General features: G+C 44.4%; 1 protein-coding gene across 5 annotated transcripts in view; it reads left to right on the forward strand.

Annotated features, from left to right (window-relative positions):
• The window catches only part of add2 (adducin 2 (beta)), a 149,177-nt gene that overhangs the window by 95,257 nt on the left and 38,915 nt on the right, over positions 1-15,005 (forward strand). For 4 of the 5 annotated variants that reach the window (XM_063057087.1, XM_063057086.1, XM_063057084.1 and 1 more), the window contains 4 exons: positions 1,372-1,461; positions 3,793-3,944; positions 7,325-7,405; positions 13,731-13,880. In XM_063057087.1, coding sequence (XP_062913157.1) covers positions 1,372-1,461; positions 3,793-3,944; positions 7,325-7,405; positions 13,731-13,880 — 473 coding nt within the window. The remainder of the gene's footprint in view (positions 1-1,371; positions 1,462-3,792; positions 3,945-7,324; positions 7,406-13,730; positions 13,881-15,005) is intronic. The other variant, XM_063057089.1, reaches the window with a different exon arrangement.

The following is a 15,005-nucleotide window of genomic DNA, read 5'->3' on the forward strand; positions in this document are numbered from 1 at the left end:
ATACGACACACCGAACCTTGAAGTGGATGGGCTACAGCAGCAGAAAAGCACTCCACTACTGTACCTAATAAAGTGGCCACTGAGTGTCTATTTAATTACTTCATCTCCACCGCTCCCTTGGGGAAAGAGCTCCAAAATATCATAAGGATCTTATTAACCTTTAGACTCATGACCTTATCTGGTACATTTTCTCTACAGATGGAGAATGTTTAAACTTCTTCCCTCCAGATACTCTCTTGTTTATTGATTATTATTGGGCTGAAAGCAGATCTAGTATAACGATAATGGTCTCTGCGAATTTTTTTTTTTGTTTACCATTATTAATCACCGTGGAAGCGTCACAGTAGTGTAGCGGTTAGCACAACGTTGTTATGGCTCCGTGCATCGGAGTTCGGAAGTTCAGTTACGGCGTCCACTGTAAGAAAGTTTGTGCGTTCTTCACGTGACCGCATGGATTTCTTCTGGGAGCTCTGGTTTCCTCCCAGTGTCCAAACTCATACCAGTTAGTAGGCTATTTGGTCGTTGTAAACTGTCCCCTGATTTGGCTAGGGTAGGGGTTCCCAACCTTTTTTGTGCCATGGACCCCTGCCATTAGCCAAGTGGTCCATGCACCCAGGTCAGGAACCCTTGGGCTAGGGTTAAATTGTTGGGTTTCTGGGTGGCCCAGAAGATCCTGTTCTGCACTGTATCTCTAAATAAAATAAATAAATTGATTCTCAAGCACAAAAGGACCAACTTTTACTTTAAACACGAGGAAATCTGCAGATGCTGGAAATTCAAGCAACACACACAAAATGCTGGTGGAAAGCAGCAGGCCAGACAGCATCCATAGGAAGAAGCACAGTCGACGTTTTGGGCCGAGATCCTTCGTCAGGACTAACTGAAAGAAGAAATAGTAAGAGATTTGAAAGTGGGAGGGGGAGGGGGAGATCCGAAATGATAGGAGAAGACAGGAAGGAGAGGGATAGAGCCAAGAGCTGGAAAGTTGATTGGCAAAAGGGATACGAGGCTGGAGAAGGGAGAGGATCATGGGACGGAAAGCCCAGGGAGAAAGAAAGGGGCTGGGGAGCACCAGAGGAAGATGGAGAGCAGGCAAGGAGTTATTGTAAGAGGGACAGAGAGAGTAAACTTTAGCATCTTTGTTCCTTTTAATATAACATTGAGACTTTTCCTGCTCATCTCCATCTTTACTGCTGCTCCCCACCGCACCCCCCCCCCACATTATGAAATTCTGATATGTGTTCCTGTCTTGGTGTTAACATTTTACATGGCAGCTGATCAATTGACAGTCAAGCTGCAAGCTCGGATAACTCAATCAAATTTGTCGAACGCAATTTCCCATTCATAAACCCGTGTTGATTTTTCTTGGAGACATGAAAGACCGCAATTTCTGGAATCTGGAGCGAAAAGCAAACGGCTGGAGGAACTCAGCGAGTCAGGCAGCATCTGTGGAGAGAAAGGGTTAGTCAATGTTCCGCCTCAAGGCTCTGCACCAGGACCTTCGACTACCTTATGATTTTCTAAATCTCCAACTCCTAACTTCTTAATATGGATTCCAGCTTTTTCCCCAACGTCAGATGTTTTAGGCTAACTGACCTCTAGTTTCCTGCTCTCTCTCTCTCTCACTCTCTCCTGCTTTCTTGAATATTGGTGCTATTATTTCAGTTTTCCAATCCTCGGGAGCTCTCCAGAATCCAGGGAATTCTTCTAGATGAAAATCAGTACATTTCCCATTTCTGCAACCACTTTGCTCAAGGGACTTGTTAGTCTTTAGACTTATTAGCTTACCTGGTACATTTTCTCAAGAGATGGACCGTGTTTTAACTTCCTCCCTCCTGATACCTTGTGCATTGGAGTACTTTCGACCATGAAGACTTTACCATTTCTTTGTTTCCTATTATTAATTCTCAAGCTCAAAGGGGCCAATATTTACCTGAACTTTTTTATTATTGTATATATATCAGCTCTTAATCTGTTTTTATCTTCATGTGTCAAGGATTCTTAATTGCTTTCCAAGTACGTCTGCTTACACAAGTCAAACAATGGGCACTAGTTTTGTTGGGGCAAGTTTTCAGAACGATCCTACATGTGATAAACACAAGAAATTCTGCAGATGCTGGAAATCCAGAGTAATGCACACAAAATGCTGGAGCAACTCAGCAGGTCAGGCAGCATCCGTGGAAAGGAATAAACAGTCGAAGTTTCAGGCTGAAACCCTTCATCAGGATTGGAAAGGAAGGGGGAAAATGCCAGAATAAGAAGGTGGAGGCAGGGTCAGCTGTACAAAGCTAGAAGGTGATAAGTGAAGCCAGGTGTGGGTGGATGAAGTGAGAAGCTGGAGGTGATAGGAGGAAAGGGTAAAGGGCTGAAGAAGAAGGAATCTGATAGGAGAGGAGAGTGGACCATAGGAGAAAGGGTAGGAGGAGGAGACCCGGGGTAGGTGGTAGAAGGGTGAGGAGAAGAGGTAAAAGGAGATCCAGACTGGGGAATGGAAGAAGGGAGGAGGAGGAAGGAATACTAGAAGTTAGAGAAATCAATGTTCATACCATCAAGTTGGAGGCTAGCTAGACAGTATAGGAGGTGTTGCTCCTCCAACCTGAGAGTGGCCTCATCATGTCAGCCCAGAAGGCCATGGACTGACATATTGGAATGGGGAATGGAATTAAAATGGTTGGCCACCAGAATGCACTGTGGGTACCCTGTAAACGGTGAGCCTGGTACAAGTAATCTCGCGTGCATTCGATGGGTGTAATGTAAGTATGTCATTGTGAACCAGTCAGGCCCTGAAAGTGGAGGTGTATCAAGGAGCGGAGAGTCAGAGGATGAAAGCAAATCATGTCACAGGTAGACAGGGTCATAAAGAGAGCTTCAGGCACGTTGGCCTTCATTAATCAGAGTATTGAGTACAAGAGTTAGGATGTTATGTTGAAGTTGTTTAAGACTTTGGTGAGGCCTAATTTGGAGTATTGTGTGCATTTCTGCTCACCTACCTACAGGAAAGATATCAATAAGATTGAAAGAGTACAGAGAAAATTTACAGGGATGTTGCCAGGACTTCAGGAAAGGTTGAAAAGGTTAGGATTTTTATTCTCTAGCGTATAGGAGAATGAGGGGAGATTTGATAGAGGGAAACAAAATTATGAGAGGTATAGATAGGGTAAATGCGAGCAGGCTTTTTCCACTGACAGAGCTAGGGTGAAATATTTAATGGGAACTTCTTCACTCAGAGGGTCATGTGAGTGTGGAACGAGCTGCCAGTGGAAGCAGTGGGTGCAAGTTTAATTGTAACATTTAAGAGAAGTTTAGATAAGTACATAGATGGGAGGGGTATAGGAGGCTATGATCTAGGTGTGGGTTGATGGGACTAGGCGGAATAACAATTTGGCATGAACTGGATGTGCCAAAGGATCTGTTACCGCAGCGTATGCTCTGCGATTCTATAACTCCAAGCAATTGGGCACAAGAAACTACAGATGCCAGAATCTGGAACCACACTGAAAGCACTGGAGGAACTCTGCAGGTTGGGTACCATCTGTGGGAGGGAAATGGACTGTCGATGTTTCAGGATGAGACCCTTCATCTGGACTCCTGAACAAATCCAAGTAAAGGGTTTTGACCTGACCCATCAATTGTCCATTTCTCTGCACAGATGGTGCCCAAGCCAACTGAGTTTCTCCAGCCCTTCGTGTGTTGGTCAGGCAGGTGATCGCTAGCATATTCACAACTAGTTTAAAGTTAATATGCAAGGACGATGTTTTGCGTAGAGCAGTAATTTTTATTTTTCTCAACAAGGAGTGACAATGGTGGCACCAATCAATGACTTCCGAGCCATGGAGTCGTTGGCCTTTGTCAAGGGAGAGAGGCTAATGCGTTGTAAGGTGGCCAGCATCCATCGGCTCTTGGACTTGTTTGGATGGGCCCAGCTTGCCAACACGTACATCACGGTGAGTGGGGAGACTGCATGTTCAAGCAGGGGTGGACATAGATATAGAAGTGGAATTAGGCCATTCAGCCCATTGAGACTGCTCCGTCATTCCATCATGGTTGATTTATTATTCTGCTCAACTTTATTCTTCTACCTTCTTCCGTAACCTTTGACACCTTTACTAATCAAGAGGTTTTCAACATCCTTTTTAAATATACCCAACGATTTGGGCTCCACTGCCATCTATGGTAATGAATTGCACAGATTCACCACCATCTGACTGAAGAGACTCCTCCTTATCTATTTCTTGGTAACTGCAAGTGCAAGTACTGAGATTGATGGCTACAGAATTGGTTAGTGAGGTTGTGTAACCCACAGGGCCCTGAAGTCTGTACAACTCTTTATTTCATCCATGGGAACCCGTTGCCATGGCATCCTGTAACCCTTACGAAACGTTTACCAATAAGATGCTGTAGCTCTTGGCAATGCACAACGTAAGATCGCCACAGTCCATTGGATGGGGAAACATTAATTTATGGGATGTTAGTTTTCTTTGCTGATAAAGTGTTAGTGATGAAAAGAGATGAAAAATTAATCCCTTTCTACATCCTGTGAAATCAATAACATTAAAATTCCTACTTGTTGCCAAGGATACAGAAAGAAAAGTATTTGGCATAGAAAATTAATGGAATTTATTTCATGTGCCATTGTTTGCATTCTAAGACAATTTCTCTTTTTTCTCATTCTTTACTTTCTCTCTCTCTGCCTATTTTCTCTGCTTCCTGTCCATCTTTCCACCCTCTTTCCATTCTTTGTCCTTGCTTTCTCTTTTGCCCATCTGTCACCATCTGCTTCCCCTTATCTTTGTTCTCCCCTTTGTTTCGCCTTTGTTCTCTCTCACTCTAACACATTCTCTCCTGCTCCCTCACTCCCTCCTCCTCTCTCTCTCTCTCATTCTCTCCTGCTTCTTCTCTATCTCTCTCTGTCTCCCCGCCTCCCTCTCACTTTCTCACCCTACTGCTCTCTCTAGCTCTTTCTTTTGCTCCCTCTCTTTTATCTGATTCACTCCTGATCTTTCTCTCACTCTCTCTCATTCTCTCCCTGTCTCTCTCCCCCTGTCTCTTCACTCTCCCTGGCGCTCTTTCTCTCTCTCTCACTCTCTCTCTCTCTCTGTCACATCCTCCATTCTCTTTCACTCTCCCTCTTACTATCAGGAACTTTTCTCAAAAGACAATTCTCTTCAAAGACCCATGGACCCTCTCCAACACTGACACTCTTTCACTGTTCACATCCCCAAACTTCCTGAAATATTTTACTCTCTTGAGTGTAACGTACAGGGTGCTACTAAGTTTTTCTTTGCAAAAACTTCCAGAGTCTCTCTCTTTGATTCACTTGGATCTGGGAATTGCTAACCGACTTTTGAATAGGCCTCATTACTGACTTCAGCTGGAAGTTGTCAACCAGCTAAAGGAAATTACACTTATTGCAGGAAATGTTTCTTCATCGGAGTACAGCGTTGGAAACTCTGTTGGGCAGAATGCAGCTGAGCACAGGAACTTCTGTATTCCATCAGCCCAACCCTCAGTCTCCCCCACCCCCCCTCCCCCATAGATAGTGTTTCTCAGGAACCCAGACTTTACGTGTTCAGACCAGGCAAGCCTTTTGGGAAGGGTTTTATGCAGAGAGTCTGTTCAATGCTGTGGGTTAAGAAAGTGAGTTGCGGTCTCCCAGACCCAGACCACAGTAGTTTAATGGTTGGCATAACGCCATTACAGTGCCAGATGCTTGGGTTCAATTCCACTGTTGTCTGCAAGGAGTTTGTACGTTCTCCCCATGACTGCACGTTTCCTCCAGGTGCTCGGGTTTCCTCCCACCATCCAAAGGTGTACGGGTTAGGGTCAGTAAGTTACAAAGGTGTGCGGGTTACAAAGGTGTACGGGTTAGGATTAGTAAGTTACGCCACGTTGGTGCTGGAGGCATGGTGACGCTTGCGGGCTGCCCCCCAGCACAGCCTCGGACTGTGTTGGTTGTTGACTCAAACAATCCCCCCATTTCACTGTACGTTCCAACGTTTCCATAAGATATTGGAGCTGAACTACAAGTAACTGTTACATACCTAGACTGATACATAGACACATAAAGTGACTCTAGATGATGTGTATGTAGTGGTGGTGGGGTGGTTGAATGATGAAGGGGTTGGGGCAAGTAACAGCTTTTGAGTGGTGCTGGTGCGGAGTGAATAACTATAAAATATAAGGCCATTTGGCCCATTGAGTCTGCTCTGCTATTCCATCATGGCTGATTTATCATCTCTATCAAACCCATTTTCCTGCCTTCTCGCTGTAACCTTTGATGCCCTCACCTGCATACGTTTTGACAAATAAAGCTGATCTTTACTGAGCTTTATTCTTTATCTTTCAGTCGAGATGAAGGGTCTTAACCCGAAGTGCCGATTTGTCCATCTCACTCCACAGATGCTGCTTGACCCAAGAAATCCCAGAATATCGGACTGTCCAGCAGGTCAGGCAGCATCAGTGTGGAGAGAGATCACGCAGCCACTTTGGGTTAAGGACCCTTCATGGGAATTGGGGAAGTGAGAAGGCAAGAGTGTTTCCTTGGTGCGGAAAGGGGGAGATGAGGAAGCAGCAGTGAATGTCCGTGACAGGGCGCAGACCAAAGTTATCAAGGCTTGTTCGTTAAGTGAAGCGATGTGGCTGAGAAGTGAGATAGTAGGCTTTGTGCGTGATCCCGGTGAAAGACATGCTGGGGTTTTAGTCTGGGTACAGGAAGAAGCCATGATCAGAGGTAATAGATGTAGACAGAAATACACGGTCTTACCCTTTGGCTACAAGGACCTGTACAATGGCAATCATTCAGACTTCTATGAAGTACATTTATTGCTGTCTGGTGCAAGGAGGAGAAATTTATGAACGTCAGGAAAAAATAGCAAAACAAGCTTGGGAGCAAATTAGAGTTAAGCAGTAGAGGAGAAAAGGGCTGATTAAGAAGGAGAGAATAGAGTGCAAGGGCAGGCTTGCAGAGCACATAAAAACTGACTCTAAAAACTTTTATAGATATATCACGTGGAAAAAAAAAATTCTTATAGTCAGAAATGGGAACATTTATAAAAGGAACAAAAATTTATGATTTAGAATGAGTAACAAACAGCTTAATTAAGCACGTGTTTTGGTTCTGTCTTTCAAAACCTTCTAGAAATGCTATGGGGAACATAATATCTGAATTAAATCAGTGTCCTAATGGACTGGTGGTTGGGAAATCCTAATGGACTGGTGGTTGGGAAAATTGAACTTTGGGATGGATGGAGTGAACGGCTTTAATCCACAGCACACTTTTGTTATCTTTGTTTCCTTCTCCAATTTTTTTTTATTTTTCCTTCAGCTCAGAGTCAGTAAGGAACAAGATCATTTCCTCATCATTCCCAGGGGAATTTCCTATGGTGAGGTCTCTGGATCTATCCTGGTGAGTATATTCATTATGAACGTCCACAAACCCCTTGTACTGATCTACAGCATTAGAAAGGGTTGGGAACCCCTGATTACGAGCATTAATGATGGCTTTTAACCCTTCCTGACCTGGAGGCTCCTTTATTGTTTACTTCAATCTTAAACTGAGTGCTTCACGCACTCACTTAGCCCACTCTGACTGGCCACTTGACAGGCCTGTCGTTTAAGCTCAGTCCCCCCTCCGCTCTCTCATGGAGCATGGAACATAACTGTGCCAGAATCGGCCCTTCGGCCCGCAGTGTTGTGCCAAATAAATTCAGTGAATAATCCTTTCTGCCTGTACATGTCCAAACCCCTCCATTTCCTGCACATTAATGTAAACACTTCTATCCTATCTGCCTCCACGACTGTCCCAGATGGCACCTTCCGGATGCCCACTGCTCTCTGTGTACAGAAACCGGCCTCGTACATCTCTTTTGAACATTCCCCCTCTCAGCTTCAATGCACGCTGTCAAGTATAAGACAGTTTAACCCTGGGAGAAAAGTACTGCACGTCCATGTCTCTCAAGGGGGGCTTCTCTGTAATTTTCTCATATAGTGGGTGAGTGGGAGGGAGGAACGGGGCTTGTTCCACTGTAGTTGTTCTGCTGGGCATTCTGGGCATACTGTGTCGACACCGGAATGCACAGTGACACTGGATGACCCCTGGGTGTATTGGTTGACAACACAAATGGGGCATTTCACTGCTTCGATGTGCTCACGAGAAATAAATTTGAATCTTGCAGTGCATCACATGGTGAATGAAGTCTGCGTTGCACAAGCTGCCTGTGTCTGCCTTTTTGCCCTGACGTAGTGAGCAGTGTGGCGCGTCAGACCAATAATGTTTGAGGACAAACCCCATTCCAAATGTTTGATCACAAAGACTAATCTGATGCACCAGTGCAGTGCCAGGGGAACACTGCAAGCCAATGGCCCATCTCCCTCCAAAATAGACATAAAAGACTTAACTGCACCATTGAAAGAAAGCAGGGAGTTCCCGTAGAAACACAGAAACAGGCCTTTGAGAACACCAAGTCTGTGCCAAACTTTTTGCCCATCTACACTATCTCTTTATTTTCCTGTAAATGCCTGCAAGAAAATTAATCTCAAGGAAGTATATGGTGATACATGCACACCTCACTTAAAGTGAACCCTCATTTCGGACTCCCATGTCTTCATTTGATTAGTTTTCATGTTCTGAAGTTGAAAAACATAACACAGAATAACACACTGATGCTCTATCAATTACTCCAAAAAACTGGAAGTAGAGTAAATACTGAAAGGCTTTTATTAGCAGTAAAATGTTACCTCGACCATGCTGAGCATCTGCCCCTGGACTGAGGGAGGAGCAGTGGCACAATCGCCTTTATTCAGGGCTCTGTGGGAGGAGCCACAGGAGCAGTCAGCAGAGGGGCGTGTCCAGACAGGTAACCCAGTTACAACATATCATGGTTTACCACACACACATAAAATTCTGGAGGAACTCAGCAGATCAGGCAGCACCTATGGAGAGGAATAAAGAGTTAATGTTTCTGGATGAGGCCCTTCATCAGGATGATTGTGTGAGTTACTCAGGAATAGCAAGGTACTGTTCATGAAAATTCAGAGATCTGATAGCATTGGGGAACGAGCTGTTGCCAAAAGTTTGAGTGTGGGTCTTGAGACTCCTGTACCTCCTGATGACAGCACTGAGAGAGGGCACATATAGGGTGGTGAGAGTCCTTCACGATGGATGCCACCTTCTTGAGATGTCCTCGAGGGTAGGGAGGAGGCTTGTGCCTGCGATGAAGCTGGCTGAGCCTACAGCCTCATTTGATCCAGCAGTTTTTTCTCCTCCTGAGGTCTTCACAATTCTCCAATCCGCTCAAGTTCTCCCAGAGTGCAACTACCCCCCTCCAAGTCATCCATAACTTTGTTTGTTCATTATGTGCCATCTTGTATGATGTAGGCAATTATTGTCTTTCCGTGGCCACGATTGCCTTGACAATTTTCTTTCTACAGAAGTGGTTTGCCACCGCCTTCCGGGCAGTGTCTTTACAAGACGGGTAACCCCAGCCATTATCAACCCACTTTGGAGATTGTCTGCCTGGCGTCAGTGGTCACATAACCAGGACTTATGATACGTACCAGCTGCTTGTACAACCATCCACCACCTGCTTCCGCGGCTTCACATGACCCTGATTGGGGGCCTAAGCAAGTGCTACACCTTGCCCAAGGGTGACCTGAAGGCTAGCGGAGGGAAGGAGCATCTTACACCTCCTTTGATAGTCCACTCTGCCACCCAATCCATAATTTACCAATTCTTTTTCCCAAACTCCAGTGACTTATCTTCACCAGTCTCATGCTGAGAGGCAAAACAAGACAGCCCGCACTCAGAACTAATTAAAGATGGCAGAACAAGTGCTATTGTTATTAGGAAAGCTTTTTGAAGAGTGTTGTGTATCCAAGGACGTGACATTTAACCTTTAGACATCGCACATTTGCCTTCAGCTGCAAAGCCGTCCACAGACACAGACACGAAACATCAGGAAAGACGTCAAGGTTTTGAGGAGGTTACCCAGGTCAGTGTCAGGGAAAAGACAGTCATTCTGCAGAGAAGCTCGGGAAGTTGCAATTGTTCTAGGCTTAGAGGAAAAGTAATACTTGAAGTGATGAGGCTTCTTTGACGAAGCAAGGAGGAAGAAACATTTCCTCTGAGCTGGGGTGTTTGTGAACAGAGATCATGGTTTTAAAATCATTTAACAAAGGAACTAAGGAGGAAATGGAGAGAAATTATATTCAACAGATGGTTGTCTCGATCTGAAACTCACGACCTGAAAGAGTAGTGGGGGCAGATTACTCAGGAAATTTCAAAAGGAAGTAAGATGTGTATTAGTTTGCAAAGCACAAAAAGTTCAAAAGTTCGAAGTAAGTTTATTAACAAAGTACATATATGTCACCATATACTACCCTGAGATTCACTTTCTTGTGAGCATTCACAGTAGGATGAAGAAATACAACGGACTCAACGAAAAGCTGCACACACATAGAGACTGACGACCAACCAACATGCAAAATAAGACAAGCTGTGCAAGTACAAAAATATAATAAATAAATAACACTGCAAACAAACAAGTTAATAAACTATACTACGAATGGTAAATAAATAATACGGAGAACAAGGGAGCGGGTAAAAGGTTAAATGTAGAATTAAATCTTAAAAGTTAGCTGGGGGGGGGGTCAGTCAGATCCTGTGCTTTATTTTGCTTTCTTCCGTACTTTTTAACTTTTTTATTTAAAGACGCGACTTGATAACAGGCCCTCAGGCCCAGCGAGCCCATACTGACGCAATACGCGCATTCACTGTGATAACTGGTTGTGATTTAGTTTCACACTTGTATCAGTCTGAGGCTGTGAAGCTGAGTAGAAGATTGTAATGGAATTGGTGCGCGAGCTTATCAAATCTGTAAGGGATTCCGAGGAGGCGAAGGGGTTTGTTACTGAACCTGGCCTTGCAACACTCCTGCTGGCAGGAAGCAGCATCAGAGGAGCAGGGCCTGAACCAGATGGTTCACTGATTGATTTGCAAGCCATGCTATTAACCTCAGTTGAATCTTCACAGAAAATGCAAGAAAATATGAACCAGCTTGGAAATTAGCCTGTCATGATGTTTCATGCCAGAATCTTGATGCAGAGATGTTTATCATTCTCCGTTCCAGAAATATTAACCAGTGAACTGATTAAAGCATCCACCATCTGAATATAAAAGTCAGTGCTGTGTCAGTAAGCATGTCTCTGCTTTGAGCAGCTTCATTCCTCTTTCAGTATCCAAATCAGCACTTAATCCTTTACAAAATGTGTCTAGAAATTCAGTAGTGTAACATTTCTCTTCCTGATTGAATTTTTAAATTTCCACATTGCTTTACTTGGAAATTCGACCATGTAGCATTGTATATTTAATATTTCAATAATGTCTGAGTAATCTTCTATATATATTAGTCATAGTAATAGTCATACTTTATTGATCCCAGGGGAAAATTGGTTTTCGTTACAGTTGCACCATAAAATTGATTAAGCATTCTTGTTTGCTTAAATAATTCATTACAGGTTATATGCATATGTTACCATGTGACCACGTGCTATGTGCGCACGTTACTTAAAGCAAACACGTAGTTAGACTCACATTTTGGACTCCTGTGTCTTCATTTAACGTTTTGAAGTCACAAAACATAATGTACTGTCGTGTGACCTTGGGCCGCTGGATCTACTTTGTTTATTTACCCATGACAATGTGTGTCCATCATCTTGTCAATGTACCACAGGGATGTCTGCACCCTGGTTCGCCCAATTTCTCAGAAATCCACTGCCCTCCCCCCTCGATTCAAATCCCTGTGACTTCTCACCTCGCTAATCTTCGCGCAGAGTTCTTGCCCCTTCACTCACAGGGATCAAGAATTACTCGCCGTATACATTTATTTGTACAGTGGATTCAGGTTAATTGGTCCAATTAAGCGACTGTCCCAATTAGCCAAAGTTCCACGGAAATAGCTTTAAAAAAGACAAACTATGTTTAACTGTGTAACAGATTATGTATTTAAGTGAAATCCAGCACCAATTAGAACACTAGCAATACTATTACAGTACTATAAAATTGTGTATTAGTTCCTAATAGTTATCGTTGGAGAAATTCATTCCAATGGACACTGCCTTGTTCTTTCGATTGACTGTAAATGAACAAAGTTAGTGCAGATAATGGACTGCCTTCATTGCCTTTCTGCATTAAGTAGTGTCGAAAACCACTGCTTTTTAATGCAGTGTTAGTCAGTCCAAGTGAATAATATAACACAAGCATATGCAGCTGACACTATTTGAAAACTGTTTGCTGTAAGTACACTGTAATGTCTGATGGACATACAAGTACACGCGACTGATGCTAGTTAGAAGCTTCTGCGTCCTCCAAATCCTCATTTTCACAGTAACATTCAAGGTGATTGTCGATACCTTCAAATCCTTTGTAGGTCCTAACTTGTTGAAGCAGTGAAATTGTTTCATTTCCACTCCGGGCCATTTCTCCGATCTGCAAGCCTGAATGCTTGAAACTGCAGTGAGCAGAACAGTTTTGAATCGTCTTGCTGCTTATTTCTCACCAACTATCTGAAAAAACTGACTGTTTTTTGAACAAACACACATAATTGATGCTATTTAAAAACTGTTTGCTCTAATCATGGTGTAATGTCTAACAGCCACACAATCGCACATGATTGATGCCAGTTAGAAACTGTTTGGCAACGGTCTTCTGTCCCAATTAAACAGCACAGTGTCCCAAATAAACAGAGGAAATTCCGGCTATTTTCCCAATTAGTTTTTGTTCTTTAAGAGTTGTTCCAAACAAGGGGGCTGCCCTGGTTAACCGATGACCTTATTAACTGGAATCCACTGAATAAAGAATTTGTTGTGGTGTGTTAATCAGGGGATGAGATGCAACAAAAAACAACGACGTTCAACAGTTATAAAGAGTAAAGAATTTTATAAAAATGAAGTTATAAGTTAAGTACAGATATGGAATAAAATGTGAATAAATACCAGTATGTATTTACAATGAAAACAGCATTATAAAAAGTGGTTTAGGTGTTTAAAGTGCAGTGACTGAGGTCATAGATTGGGGAGGGTGTGGGGGGAGCTAACTAGAATAGATCAGATGAACTGCCTGTCGAAAAAACTTTTATGATGGCGTGAAGTTTTTTGTTTCAATCCCCCAGATGGGAGCTTTTGGTAAAGACAGTGTGCAGGGTGGGTTTGCACGGTTACATTCCATCCCACACCTCTGAGGTTGGAGTAGAGAAGGGCAATAGGAGATTGGAGTAAAGAAGGGCGATGGGAGATTGGAGGGAGGTGGACAGGTTTAGGGAGGAGTAGTAGAGGGACTTACTTACTACTGGGGCATAGGCTGCCAACAGTAGCTCGCCTGAGTCCGCTGTCCCAGGGCAGTCTTTCCCCTTGTCTCCAGGTGTAACCTATCTTCTTGGTGTATCCTTCCTCTCCCAGGGATGAGGTCTTTAGGGCTTCTGTTGGCACTGCTGTAGCACCGGGATTTTATAGGATTGTGTTGCTAGCCCCATGCCCAAACCTCTTCCTTTCGCAGCCGGGCTTGGGACTCCATGGCGGAGTGAGCGGGAGAGCGAGGCCAGTTCTATTGGCAGGTGATCCAAAGATTGGGGATCCCCTGTTTAAAGTTTTGGATAAAACCTGATGTCGTTAGCGTTGCAATCAGAGAATTGGTGCTTCCGAAGCATTTAACATTTGACGCTAATCCCTCTTCCTAGGTGAAGGTCAACATTCTGGGCGAAGTGGTCAGTCAGGGTAGCACCAATTTCTCGGTGGACACGGCTGGGTTCAGCCTACACTCAGCTATCTACTCCGCTCGACCGGATGTCCGCTGTATAATTCACTTGCACACACCGGCCACTGCTGCGGTGAGTATTCATGGTTAAACCCAAGGAGCCCAGCTCTGGATGTCTTGCTATGTGCTATATTATTTAATCATTGCTACTCAGTAAACAACTTACCGAGCCTACCTCTAAGTCCTTCACTGGGGTGGACTCTCCCTTTGTGAGCACAGCCCACCGCCCTGCTATTAGCAACGCATTGCACATTGCTTAATTTTGTTATCACTAGGGTGGCACGGTCGTGAAGCAGTTAACACAACGCTTTACGGGTGCCAGCTGTAAGATCAGGGTTCATTTCCCACCAGGACCTTGAATGTTCTCCCCATGATCACATGTGTTTCCTCCGGGTGCTCCAGTTTCCTCCCACATTCCAAAGACATACAGGTTAGGGTTTGCCACCTCCAACGGGATCCCACCACTAAGCATATCTTTCCCTCCCCCCCTCCCGCCGGCTTTCCGCAGGGATCGCTCCCTACACGACTCCCTTGCCCATTCGTCCCTCCCATCCCTTCCTACCGATCTCCCTCCCGGCACTTATCCTTGTAAGCGGAACAAGTGCTACACATGCCCTTACACTTCCTCCCTCACCACTATTCAGGGTCCCAGACAGTCCTTCCAGGTGAGGCAACACTTCACCTGTGAGTCTGCTGGGGTGATATACTGCGTCCGGTGCTCCCGATGTGGCCTTTTATATATTGGTGAGATCCGACGCAGGCTGGGAGACCATTTCACTGAACACCTACGTGCTGTCCGCCAGAGAAAGCAGGATCTCCCAGTGGCCACACATTTTAATTCCACATCCCATTCCCATTCTGACATGTCTATCCACGGCCTCCTCTACCGTAAAGATGAAGCCACACTCAGGTTGGAGGAACAACACCTTATATTCTGTCTGGGTAGCCTCCAACCTGATGGCATGAACATTGACTTCTCTAACTTCCGTTAATGCCCCACCTCCCCCTCGTACCCCATCCGTTACTTATTAATCTTTTATTATTATATATTCTTTTTCTCTCTCTCTCCTTTTTTTCCCTCTGTCCTTCTCACTATACTCCTTGCCCATCCTCTGGGCTTCCCCCCTCCCCCTTTCTTTCTCCCTAGGCCTCCCATCCCATGATCCTCTCATATCCCTTTTGCCAATCACCTGTCCAG

Source organism: Mobula hypostoma, chromosome 8, assembly GCF_963921235.1.
Source record: "Mobula hypostoma chromosome 8, sMobHyp1.1, whole genome shotgun sequence".
NCBI lineage: Eukaryota > Metazoa > Chordata > Chondrichthyes > Myliobatiformes > Myliobatidae > Mobula > Mobula hypostoma.